At 43.2% G+C, this 12,943-nt stretch overlaps 1 protein-coding gene across 3 annotated transcripts in view; it reads right to left on the minus strand.

Annotated features, from left to right (window-relative positions):
• usp43b (ubiquitin specific peptidase 43b) overlaps positions 1–12,943 on the minus strand; it is a 66,240-nt gene that overhangs the window by 22,487 nt on the left and 30,810 nt on the right. For all 3 annotated transcript variants that reach the window (XM_030089734.1, XM_030089736.1, XM_030089735.1), the window contains 3 exons: positions 7,814–7,906; positions 2,260–2,395; positions 1,913–2,057 (listed from right to left, as the gene is read on the minus strand). In XM_030089734.1, coding sequence (XP_029945594.1) covers positions 1,913–2,057; positions 2,260–2,395; positions 7,814–7,906 — 374 coding nt within the window. The remainder of the gene's footprint in view (positions 1–1,912; positions 2,058–2,259; positions 2,396–7,813; positions 7,907–12,943) is intronic.

The following is a 12,943-nucleotide window of genomic DNA, read 5'->3' on the forward strand; positions in this document are numbered from 1 at the left end:
GTGAGACTGTTGTGTCGGACCCCTCCGGCTGCTCCGAGGTGGAGTTTTAAATCTAAAGTTGAATTTGTCACCGGAGCCCCTCCACTCTGCCCGAGGAGCTAAAGCTCATGAATCAGCAACAGCAGTTAAATTACTTCCTCCAACCCCTTTATAGACTTGTTTTTCATGTGACATGGTTATTTCATTTCATTTATTTTTTTTGCTTTCACTGTTTCATTTGTCTTCATTTATTAACTACTTTTAAATTATCTTTCCATCTGACTTTTATTTGACGCGTTTATGCAACCTGATGCTTTTGCTGTAATTCCCATGCTTGAAAAATGACCTTTCCTTAGGGTCACAACATGTCTGTTTGGACTTTTAACATACATTAAAGAACTGAGAAATCCGCAGAAAACCTCACTCTTCTACTACATAATATGAAGAACTTTGAGGTTTTTGAAGCAGTGATGGGGCCAAAGGCTTCATTCGGTCCTGTTTACGACACATTTACATCACAAAATGTTTTAAAGATGAGCTTTAGCTTTTGGCAAACACAGCAAGAACAAAGATTGGCAGATATGAGGTGAAAACAACCTCGACCTTTTGCCATTGAGCTAAATACTTTAGGTGAGAATATGTGTCCAAAATTCTCTTCCAAATATGTTGAATTGATGAGTCAGTTTGAGGTCGCAGGGACTTTGCTACCAAACAAGAATCAGCGTGTGTGTGAGTGTGTGTGTGTGTACTAGATCAGAAGGGAGTATTTTAATGCAGATGGTGTCCAACTTGTCAGTTTGACTGGTAGATAACAAAGAGGACGTCTGTACATTATTTCCTATGGAAATGCAATCGTTACATTACATGTTAAATACATTCACTTGTTCTTATAAATTTTAAGCTTGTTTTTAAGATCACCATCAGTTGTACCCGTACATTGGTGCAAATCTGTTGAAATTTAAACTCTTCACCAGCCTTTATCCTTCTATTTGCTCCTGACAAAACCTGAGGTGTACATCTAAATGCATATTTCCATTTCTTCTGATGCATCAAGCAAAGAGAAATGGAGAAGGAAAAAAACAAAAAGGCAGGTTTCTGAGTTCATCATGTGTCGGCACAGACGGAGGGCAGAAGCTGCCGCGGCTGCTGGGCTGACGCGGCGCCTTCGCGCCGCAGTCTGTGTAGACACTGTGTAAGTTGGGAGGCAAACAGGCTCATATCCCACGTCTCCCCCCTCGACAACACGATCGCATCTGAAAAGCTCCTCTCATGGGGCGAGCATATCACCGTGAGTGGCAGCACAATCAGAGAAGTGTTGAGCGGCGATACGGGGCGGCCGTGTGTCAACCGCCGCAGACGGAGGATTTGAATCTGTGTCGGCATGCAGACCAGACAGAGGAGGAGGAGGAGGAGGAGGAGGAGGAGGAGGAGGAAGAAGCCGTTGACCAACATGAATTAAAGCACCAAAAGTCACATCTTTCACCGGGCACTTTGGCGTCGACGCGGGGCCGAGACTCAGAGCCCCTCCGAGGGGGGACAGCAGAGCAGAATCTATTTGTTTCCAACATAAAGCAAAGAAACGAGGCGCTGCTCGCCGCACATTATGCATTTTGCATCACTGGCTGGGAAACAGATGAAATGAAGACATAAATCTGATCTGCGCAGAGGGGGACGTGATTCACAAAGCTCTTTGTGAAAGCTATATAGCTCTTAATGTGCTCCCCGAGGACCCCCCGCAGGAAGGTGCAGCCCCTACGGGTTTCATTAAGCAAAGTAAATTAACAAAATGGGTTTGTTTGCTTACAGATTTGTGCATGTACGCCCACGTTTAGGCTGGGGAAACATTTTCGTGCGAGGAGCCCCTAACTCTCGGAAACAATGGGAGTTTTTGCCGCGTCTAAAAATAACCACGTTACAAATCAAACCTTCATACCTGAGATCCGCGCAGAGCCCCCTCTGATGTAGAGCGGCGGGGCCTGGAAGGCGTAGATGACGTCGTTCTCCGCTATGCTCGTTAGGTCGTCTTCATCAAAGAAGGAGCGCTGGAAGCCTGTGGAGTAAACCTCCGTCAGGATCACCTGCAAATCAACACACACAAACACACACAAACACACACACAGCAGTTATGCTCTCTGTTACACTGTAAATGTTATGTACCACAGCGGGGGGGGGGGGGGGGGGGGGTGAACTTTGACACCACCCGACGCAAAACAAACTCCTGTGTCAAGTTTCCTCTCTGATCTGAGATTAATGTAACTTTCATCGCTGCGTTTCCGCTACCTGGTCCGGGGAGATTTTCCCCTCGTCGGCCACCATCCTCCTCAGGCAGGCCACGGAGCCGAACAGGGGCACGGCCATCCCGACCCGCAGGTACCGCTGACCTTTGGTGCTGAACACCAGCGTCACGCACAACGGCCTGCCGGAGACGAAAAAGAAGCTCGATCAGCATCAGAGAATAAACCAAAACAGCAGAGATTTACCTTTGATTTCTGCAGCTTCCCCCCCCCCCAGCCTCCTCTACTGCCAAGGAGGGACAAAAGAAGACTTTCATGAATAAATCAATACATTTTAACATTAATAATAGATCATTAGGACTTAGTTTTATGTGTGTGAAATAATGGAATCTCTATTGCATTTTTAAAAACGAGGAGCGCTCGGCTATGACCTCTCGGTGGGACATAATGGCTTCTTTGAGTAACAGCACACAGAGGAGACTCATGAGCTCAGCCAGGTACCTGTGGGTGTTGATCGCCTGCAGAATTTAATGCAGAATAATGAAGGCGGCGAGAGAAGCTGGAACATGCCTCAATTTAAAAGATGGATGGTAATGATGATATTGATACTGATAGATGGATACAGTTTAAAGAGCTATAAAACATAAGTCAATAATGGAAGATTTCACTTTATTTGGGCCTGTGGATGATAAACTGGCTGGCAGTGACAGAGATAAAAAGTGGGATTCACATGCAGTGGATTAGAAAAGCAAACTCTGGCAGTTTAACATATTCATGCAAACATGAACTTGAGATAAACTTTCCACTTCTCTGCTCCGGGACGCATGGAGAAATCCTACCTAAAAATGTTTTATAAAGGCTGCACAGCTCTCTCTTCTCATAACACGAGGCGAACGGTCCAACTCAGCTTAAGCCCCTTTACAACAATCCATAGCTGCTTTGGCCCTTTCTTGACATTGCATTATAAACAAAATTAAAAAAACAAAATTCAATGCATTAGGCTAAAGCTGAAAGACTCTTTGTTCTGTGCATCTTCAAATCGAGCATGAATATTCATATTTACAGAAGTATGTATATAGGAGCGAGTTACATGACTGCAGCCTGTTTAGAGCCCCAGAGCATTATCAGAAAGCTAGGTTTACACTTGAATGACTCTGTGGCACGCATTGCCATGAATCGAGTCGCAAACTCCTCGTACAGTGGCGTGACGTGGCGTGAAGTGTGCGTAAACCCGTCGTGACTGCGTGCCATGTCGGGACGAGAATTTTGAAATGTTCAAAATTTTGGTCACGGCAAAATATCGCGAACAGGCCGTGAACTATGCGCCAACTGTCCATGAACTCCTCGTGAACGCGTCGGGACAGTGCCGGAGGATGCGTGTCAGTCGTGGCCACCGGCGAGGACCCGGAAAAGGGCCCCATGCGGGGGATTTTCGACACACTGTCGTTGCAGCATCAAGTGTAGCGTCTTTAATTTGTCATTGAAATTGACTGATGTCAGCTGTCCGTCGGGGCCCCCTTCAGCTCGGGGCCCTCGGCAGCGCCTTTTCTGTTGCTCTTCACCACAGAGCAGCTGCCAGCTAGAGGCATCTTCTCTTCTCTGCAATGATGGTGTGTCTGGCATTCAGCATGTTGTCTGTTCCACAGCAAATCCAAAAATGACCCGGGGTTGGGGAAGCCCCGTTTTTACTCGTATATGACGTGCGTAATTGCGCGCGCAACCACGTCGTGCCAATGCGGGAAGCTCGTAAACTATGCGCAAACTATTGCGTGAATGCGTCGTGCCAGTTTGCGACACTGACGGGCGCATTCGTGAACTGTCCGTGAACTGTGCGCCAACTGTCCGTGAACTACTCGTGAACTGTGCGTGAGCCTGCCGGTTCGTGACTCCAGATTGGCACGCCTTGCCACGACAACATCGTGGCAAAAAGTCGTGCAAGTGTAAACCTAAATTAATGCTGCAAACAGGAATTCTTCAACATCTGAAGAATTTATGAAAAAAGAACATTCCAATAGAAACAGTTTACCTGTTTAAAGTCAGTCAAATGTCATCAGATTTTACAGAAACAAATTATTATAGTGATAATAGTTTGGTAATATTATCCAAAAGCCTCTGAACAACAATAATTTCAACTATTTTCACTGCAGTTTTATTGGAATCACAGGAAGCCTGAAGGTTTGTTCTCATATAAACTTTGAGTTTCAAACCTTTTCCACTACATTTCAGGGGGACAGAGATCTGGGCCTTGACAGGTCCGTTCCATGACCCAGCATGCCTTCGATCCGGGTCGGTCCCTGGTGGATTTGCTGCTGCGTTCTCATTTTTTCTCAAATATTCCTTTCGGTAAAGCAAAGTTTTTCGGCTCCCATGCAGATTCAGGAATGCGATAGCAGGCTCGGACATGAACTGCTGCAGAGCCACCTGAAAATCCCAGGATGAGGATTTTATTCTTTTTTTGGGGGGGCCGTTTCTCCCTTCATCAAACATTCTGCTTTCGGGCGGATCTTGCTGAGGCGGTCAGCGGCGGACAAATTGGCAGTCTTTTCAAATCCGCACCACTTGTAGATAATTTCCCCTGCAGTGGAATAATTTATTTCACATAATTTGGAGATCCTTTTAGAATCCCTCACCAGACTCGTCGGCACCCGCAACCTTTTAACAGAGGGCTTTGGAGAGCTCTTTAGATTTTGGCGCGATGAGGCCACATTCTTCAATAGCAAAGGCCCTTGAGCTGGAGCTTTAAATAAGACAGGTCTCACTGCTCTTATTACTTTTATTAGAAAAGGCAGGGGGGTAAAGCTGGCTGGGAATCAAACAGGACTTCCTGCTGATGGCATTTGCTGCTATGTGTACACATAACATGGTGAGATATACAGCAGGGAAAGTTTACTTTAGTTTGAGACAAACTTCAAATGTAGGAGTGTTTTATTTCAATGATAATAATCATGTCGTGTCACATGTATTTACATTTTGAACAGAAGCAAAACTTGACATGCCAGGTGGGAAAAAAAAGTGATTGGTGAAGAGCTTTCCTGGGAATGTATGTGTACTGTAAACAGAAGTCATCCAAAATGAAAAAAGAGCACAACTTGTCTGCCAGGGGACGGAGAGCGGTGTTTGGACTGCCAACCACAGCAAATGTTGCTTTGGTGACAAACACTCTGTGTTTATGGCTTACAGACGTGACCCTGACGACAGCCACCGCAACTCTTTCACACAAGGAATTATATGTTTTTTTTGTTTTTTTTGTTTAAAAAAAAAAAAACACACTTTCAAAGACAATCCATCTGCTTCCTCTGTTTATCCCTTCAAAAGTGTTTTCTCCCGCCCGATCTGCCACACACTATAAAGGACGGTAACTAATACTCTCATCTTGGCGCGCTGTCAGAGCCAAGCTCTTAAAAACAATTTCCCAAATTAGAAAGGTTGTTGGCTGAACTTTATCAAACAATAAGACCTCGAAGAAGAGGAAGAACTCGCAAAAAATCTTTAAAGACGGAATCAACACGCCTCTGTGTGTCGATGGGCTGTATAGATAATAAATCCCAAACTGGAATGATCTGCCAATCACAGCCTTTGTTTAGTTCACCATGGTAACCATGGAGTGGTCACACGTAACTAACTGGACCTGCTGAAGGGTCCAGAAACTCCGTTCTGCTCGATGTGAATATATCGCTTGATTAATATCTGATTTCGTTTATGCTCTGGCATCTGTCACGTTCTGTATTCGTGTGATTTGTCTGATACCGGTGATTCAATTTGTTCGGCCCAACAATCTTGTTTTTTTGCAAACTAAGCACATTTATTCAATTCTTTCCCAACTATGTCAACGGTGGATCAATATTTCAAGTCTATTTATGCTCCAAGTTAGATTCAGATCCTGAAACAGATGAAGCCTTCTGAACATATTCTGGATTTCTTTCCATCTTCCAAAGTTGCCGTTAATTGAATCATTTTATTTTCCTCCAGAAGGCTAATGAACGTTTTCCTTGCATTCTTCTTTCAGGTGTGTTACGTTTCTCCAGGCTGAAGGCAGTGAATGCTGGGTAATAATCCATCTGTCACCGCAGCTTGATATTAAAAAAGTGGCTTGAGAATGGAGGCACTGATAGTTTATGACTTTAGTTGACGCCTGGGTGTGTAATACTGCACCAAAAAAAGTGCTGAAGCGAGAGAAAGTTGAATATAGACGCTTAAGTTATGCAATTATGTTTAAGTGTGTTTTTCTGCAGAAACTTCTCCAGCAGCTCCATAAGAACGTAACAGTCGAGTCAAACTGTTTGACATAATTGCCACAACATTATGACATTTAAAGGGAAATCCAGCTTTTTCTAAACGATGAACCCCGACGTGTACATGATGTGCACGTGTGTGTGTTTGTGAAGCAGCACAGTAGAAGAAGAACAATGAAAGTACAAGAGCGTGAATGGGGTGTCCCCTTTGGAAAATGTCAGGATTTCCTGAACAATCGGGCCGTGGCTGACCTGACGTGAAGGCTGAGTGGGAGCCGTGATGCACGGTTGAATAAGACATTGTTTGTCGGGGCTGAGAGGGTTTTCCACCAGCTTTTCCCTCTGATACCAGCTCATTCTGCTCAACAATCACTTCTGCTCCTATTGTGTCATGTGCTGCATGAATAAAGCTGTTTTTTTTCCCCCCAGCCTCCTCTTTTGTAACGCGATTTCCTCTTCATTATATTTAATGATTTGGCTGTTCGCATAGGGACAGTGCATAGTCATTTATTTTTATAAAAAGTAGAACTTTTAACTTCAATTTAACCATATATGTGTCAGATGTGATTGATATTTTTAGTCGTATTGTGCTGGACGAGTGAAAACCCATCAGTTTTGTTGTTTCGTTCCAAAATAATGTCCATCTACTGAATTCTTCCTCATGTCCTCAAAGAAACACGAACCGATCATTACTCCAAACACTCAGTGCTTCATATTAGCTTCAGCATTAGCTTCATATCATACTACAAGTATTAGACCTGAACAAAACCCGTTTGAAATAATTTTATTTCAACCAAAAAACAGAAACCGATTTATTGCTATTGTCTTTTTTGCTTAGATTGTAATGTGGGAAAAAATTGGGAAACATCAAATAAATGACCCTAACAAGGTAAAAAACAAAAAAAAATCTCTTGAACAAGTTCAAGTAGACGGACCATCTTGTTCTGTCATTTTCTTGTTTCTTTACATTGCTGTTGTGGTAACTACAATGACCACTAGGTGTCACCATAATTTCCACCTTCTTGACCCTCAGTAGAAAGTTGGACACAACTTATTCAAGACATTCCATTAAAAAACAACCCCAACAAGGCCATCTAGTTGATCTGATAACTCCATTTGCCCTTGAAATTCTTCTGTCTGAGGCAGAAACGATGATTTATGTGAACATGTTTAGCCTAATGAGCCGGTTTTGGCTCATCCTGTCTCGGCTCCCATGGTCGGTGGTTTAATTCCCAACTCCATTGTGCCAAATTATCCTTGGGTAGGACACGAGGAATCAAGTCACACCACTGGGAGGGGCTGGTGCACGAGTGTGTGTTGTGTGTGTGTGTGTGTGTGTGTGTGTGTGAACCGGGTCTCAGCGCTCACCTGGTCTGGCGGAGAGGGATGGGGAGCGAGATGCAGAGGAAAGGGTCGAAGGTGTTGCTCTGTTTCAGGCAGTGCGGGCACGTCAGTGAAGATCTGAGGAAAGGAGGAGAGGAAAAAAAAAAAAAAACATTGTCAAATTTGCAGAGGAGAAGGAACCGTTCAGCTGTGCTGACTCCACACAGTGTCCCAAATTAATCTCAGAGTCCTCCTGATTAATCCTGGCAGGGAAGGAGGAAGTTTAATCTAGTTACACAAGAGAACAACAGAGTGGAAAGCTGAACACCGTGTTCAGTTCAGGTGTTTTGATCTGATTGTGAGGGGAAAAAAAAAAAAGAAAAAGATGAATGATGTAACTGGTGTGAATGAGAGGGGCATGGGGATGGAGGATGGGGGGGGGGGGGGGGGTAGTTCTTTCTAACCAGATGAAGCAGTTTCCATCTTGTTGCATCACGCTCGGTGCTCATGGGACGTCATTATAGGATCCCGAACAGACAAAAATTAGCCAACGTTCCCGACTGATGATCTTTGCCAGTGAACTGAGGGGGATTTATATTCCAGCTGTTTTCCAATAAGAACCTTTTGTTCGTGATTCCACCTCTTTCAATCAGTCCTTCTCGATTCCACTGGAAGAAATAAGTTATTGCGGCGAGCTGGCGGGATGAGTGCTGAGTCGCAGCGCCCGCTCCAGCTAATAGGGAGATTGCTGAAAAATAATGTGTGAACTGTTCAGGTCCAAAAATAAATCTTTTGTTCAGTATATTGTGGTAATCTGTGTAGGATTCCTAGACAGGATTCTTTATTTCTTTTTGCAAAAAAGGGTCTGACTCATTAAAAATTAAAATGAAGCACTACTCGTATATCCGACAGTATAGGTTGCCAGAGCATTTTTTTAATTTTTTTTTATCACAGGAAGTAAAATTCCACCATCTACCTCAGCAGCTAAATCCGGAAGAGACTGGACTTCTTCAAGAATCTGGAAATAGTTTTCCTCCTTCATCCAGAGCTTATTAAGTTCTATAAAAGCTATGAAGTAGTTCTTGACCCTCAGTGACAGCAGTGGAGAACAGGAAGGACCTGCAGCAGGTGGTGAGGGAGGCCGAGGACATCATAAAGAGACCACGAGAAAAGAAGTGCAGCTGTATTATCATGCATTTCCGAGCCTGCCAAAGTCATCCACAGTTAATAATAAGCTATTTTAGCAACCCGAGCACTACTGAGTACTTTTCAATTATGAAATAATAGTAATTCTATCTGCCATATTTTCAACATGGAAGTCCAAACAACTCAACTTCACGTTACCCCGGAACTGGCATAACAGCATGGCCATGGCGAGCATAGACCAAAGATACATAGACAACAGTAGTGGGACACGTCCACCAAGTCTATACTGTATATATGTATATATCTATGGTGTCTAGGGCTGGGTACCATTAGATATTTTTTGGGTACAAGTACTTTTTCGATACCTCGCGTACGGTACCGGTTCCTGAACGGTACTTTTTTCGGTACCTGCCTTCACGGCGCACAGACGACGCCATGACTGCATTTGCACTTCCTGCCACTAGGGGTGCTGTTTGCATGTTCAACCTTATTTTACACAGACACCACAGAGGAAGAATGGCGCTGCAGCCCCTGCAGGGCTCTCTCTGAGGCTCTCTCTGCGTGTTGTTAGAAAGAGTGTGAGCTGGTAAGACGTGGTGGCATGTTCAATGATGCGATTCATCGTTTTTTCAGTAAAAGAGAAGAACTGAACGATCGTTTCCACGCATGTTTGTTGACCGCGTAGCCACTTTAAGAGCCAAAACTAACACCCGTACGCACGTCTCTTGTTCGGTACCAGTATATACCGAAGTTTTTCGGTCGGTACCACTGAGGTACCGTTAAACGGTACCCAGCCCTAATGGTGTCTCCCTGCTGCCATCTTGTGGAAGTTGTCAGTGACGCATGAAAGTCTATGAAGATAAGAGGTTCTAAGTATGCTACGATGCTGCGCATGTGTATTTGGTGCTTCATGATTGGTTCCACCGCCAGACATGGACCAGCGGTAAGACAGTCGTTTGGGAGGGAAGAAGAGCACAGACTGAATATTCATATAGATTAATTAATCAAATATGCATGAATGAAGAGAAACACCAACTTAACGTTTTGGTAGATTTTCAGTGGTCTGATACTTCTTCCATTTCAATATGATTGCTCCTTGAGATGTTTAAAGCTTGGTAAATCTTTATGTATCCACATCCGGCTTTAAACTCCTCCACAACAGTATCTCGAACCTGCCTGGTGTGTGCCTTGGTCTTCATGATGCTCTCTGCGCTTTAAACAGAACCCTGAGACGATCACAGAGCAGGTGCATTTATACGGAGACTTGATTACACACAGGTGGATTCTATTTATCATTATCATTCATTTAGGACAACACTGGATCATTCAGAGGTCCTCACTGAACTTTTGGAGTGAGTTTGCTGCACTGAAAGTAAAGGGGGCTGAATAACATTGCACGCCCCACTTTTCAGTTTTTTTTATTTGTTTAAAAAGTTTAAAATACCCAATAAATTTCGTTACACTTGCCGATTGTGTCCCACCTGTTGATTCTGGACAAAAAATTAAAATTTTATATCTTTATGTTTGAAGCCTGAAATGTGGCAAAATTTTGAAAAGTTCAAGGGGGTCGAAAACTTTCGCAAGGCATTGTAATTATTTACACACACACACATAAAAATAAGACATATCTACATAACTTAACATGTCTGAAAGTTTGTAAATGTTTTCAGTTGTTTTTGAAACTATATTATTCTATTTAATTGTACTCTGAATTTGCCAGTAGAGAAGCTAACCAACTTCAAGAAAAAAAAGAAAAACACAACTGAAATGTGGAAACCGTCATTCCACATGAATCCATTTGAATGTATCACCATTCCCCATGTTTTCAAATGGCATGCTAAAAGTGTCTATGGCTTTTAAATCTAAAGTAACAATCAGTTACAGTTAGAATGAGCTCGAGTTATTTCTGACGCTCTGATCAGTCCCAAAAATGTCAATTGAGGCTAACTGGAGATTCTAATTTGCACCTAGGTAAGTGATTGTGACGAAAAGCGACCAACAGTTCAAACAGGAAGCTAAAAGTATGTGGATAAATAGTGAAATTGAGCAAGTACGTGTAAGAACCTGCAGCGTTCTTCTGGGGATCATCTGATAAGGAATATCTGAGGTCCTGATGCTCAACATGCCAGCATTTAATCGGCTGAGCTGCACCAGCGGGCTCAATCCCAAACCTCAACGGATATCTTCACTAGTTACATACATTTACTGTATATCTAGGAGCTATAAAGAGTTTTAATCTGCATTCCGGGGGCCGAGTTGGAGGCAAGAGCTTTAGGTAGGTAACAGTGGAAACTCTCATGTTTAATTTCCAAGCCAGATGGAAATTTACTTAGTAGGGGGGAAAAAAAGGAATAAAACCATTGTCCTGGGTGCAGTTTCGTAGTGTCCACACTATAACACAGGAGTTTCACTCTGCTGGTCTCTGCTATGACTTTGTGAAACCGCAGTAAGTGAAGGATGTGCAGCTGGGAAGTGTATCCAGGTATGAATATACTCCCAGCGATCCTGCGTCTCTGCTTTCGCCGCCATGGATACAGCGATACAGTAGAAGATCCACCGGGGGAAACTGCAGGGCCGAGGCGTTACAGTCATTACTCTGATTTAACTCTTCATTTCTTTTACTATCATCATGGCAGATATAAATCTGAAACGAAGTGAGAGGAAATAATTTTTTTCTTACCAGTGACACTTTGATTCACCTCCTCCACTGCAACAGTAAGAAACGCACCACGCTGCACATAAATTGATAATGGACTTATGGGAAGCATAACCCAGCAGCAATAAAGTGCAGGGTGGTACATCATAATAAACATCTCAGGCTACATTTCAAACACAATGCAGTCAGTCCAACAGAATTTTTTTTTTTTTTTTTTTTTTTTTTTTTTAGTTTTTATCAGAATGAGAAGTGTGGAAAGGTTGACTTCAACTCTTCCTCCTCAAGTAAAAAGTAAAACTCTAGGAAAGAAACTGTAAATGAAACAAAAAAGTTTTATATCAGAGACAAAATTACAAAGGAGGCCAAGTAATTGCACCAGAAATTCATGTTTTCCTGATTCGAGCCACATAATTTGTTGCATTAAGAGAGTAAAGACGAGTAATGTGAATTAGGATTAACACAGTTCATTAGTCAAATATCATTCATCAAATCAACAAGCACAACATGCAGACCAGAGAATCGTGGCTTAACTGCAATAAATCTGTTTTGATGCACTTCAAAAACAAACAACAGCACCCACTAGTGGCCCAACATGAAAACTACACCGTTTTCAGTGTTTCCATGTGAACAAAGTCCATTTTCGAAACACTGTCATGTAAATGTGAAACTTTTCCAAAATTTCACGTAAACTCATTTATATCACAAATCACGTTTTTTTTTAATGAAGAATATCCTCCATTAGAAAGTAATTTGTGACTCCTGCTGAACTGTTTTGAGTGCTTCAATACCAAAAACAAGTCAAACAAAACTCCCCCTTCTGATTTTGTCTCTTTTTTATTTGTCTCACCCTAAATCACCGAGTCGTGAAACGTTGCGACCTTGACACACACACACACAGTCGTACCATGGGAAAGTAGAGTGGGGATGAACTGCTCAAATGTGCTTTCCTTATAGAAGGGCACCTGACAGACTCAGCAGGGGAGCAGCGAGAGGGGAGCAGAGGCTGAATAAAGCTCTATTCAAGCAAACCCAGCTGACACGGCCTCTTAGTGGATCTCTCCCTCTTGGCAGAGTAGAATGGCTGCCCTACGGATGTCTTATTCTCGCCAGGAAACAGTGAGGATAGCTGCACTCCATGCATACAAATCACACTCAGCCTCCACTAAAACATAGATGTGGGGCACTGCGTTGCTTTAAAACGCTTAAAAAGGAAAAAAAAAAAGAAAAGGAGGGAAAGGAAGAGGTGATATTCTGGTGATGCTCTAATGGAGGAAGCGTGCAGAGGTTGAGAGCTATGTATTCCCTCCATTCACCTCTCGGTCTGGGACGCAGCCGTGCTGAAGAGTCTGGCTTTGCACTACAACACGCTGGCA

This window comes from Salarias fasciatus, chromosome 4 (genome assembly GCF_902148845.1).
Source record: "Salarias fasciatus chromosome 4, fSalaFa1.1, whole genome shotgun sequence".
Taxonomy (NCBI): domain Eukaryota; kingdom Metazoa; phylum Chordata; class Actinopteri; order Blenniiformes; family Blenniidae; genus Salarias; species Salarias fasciatus.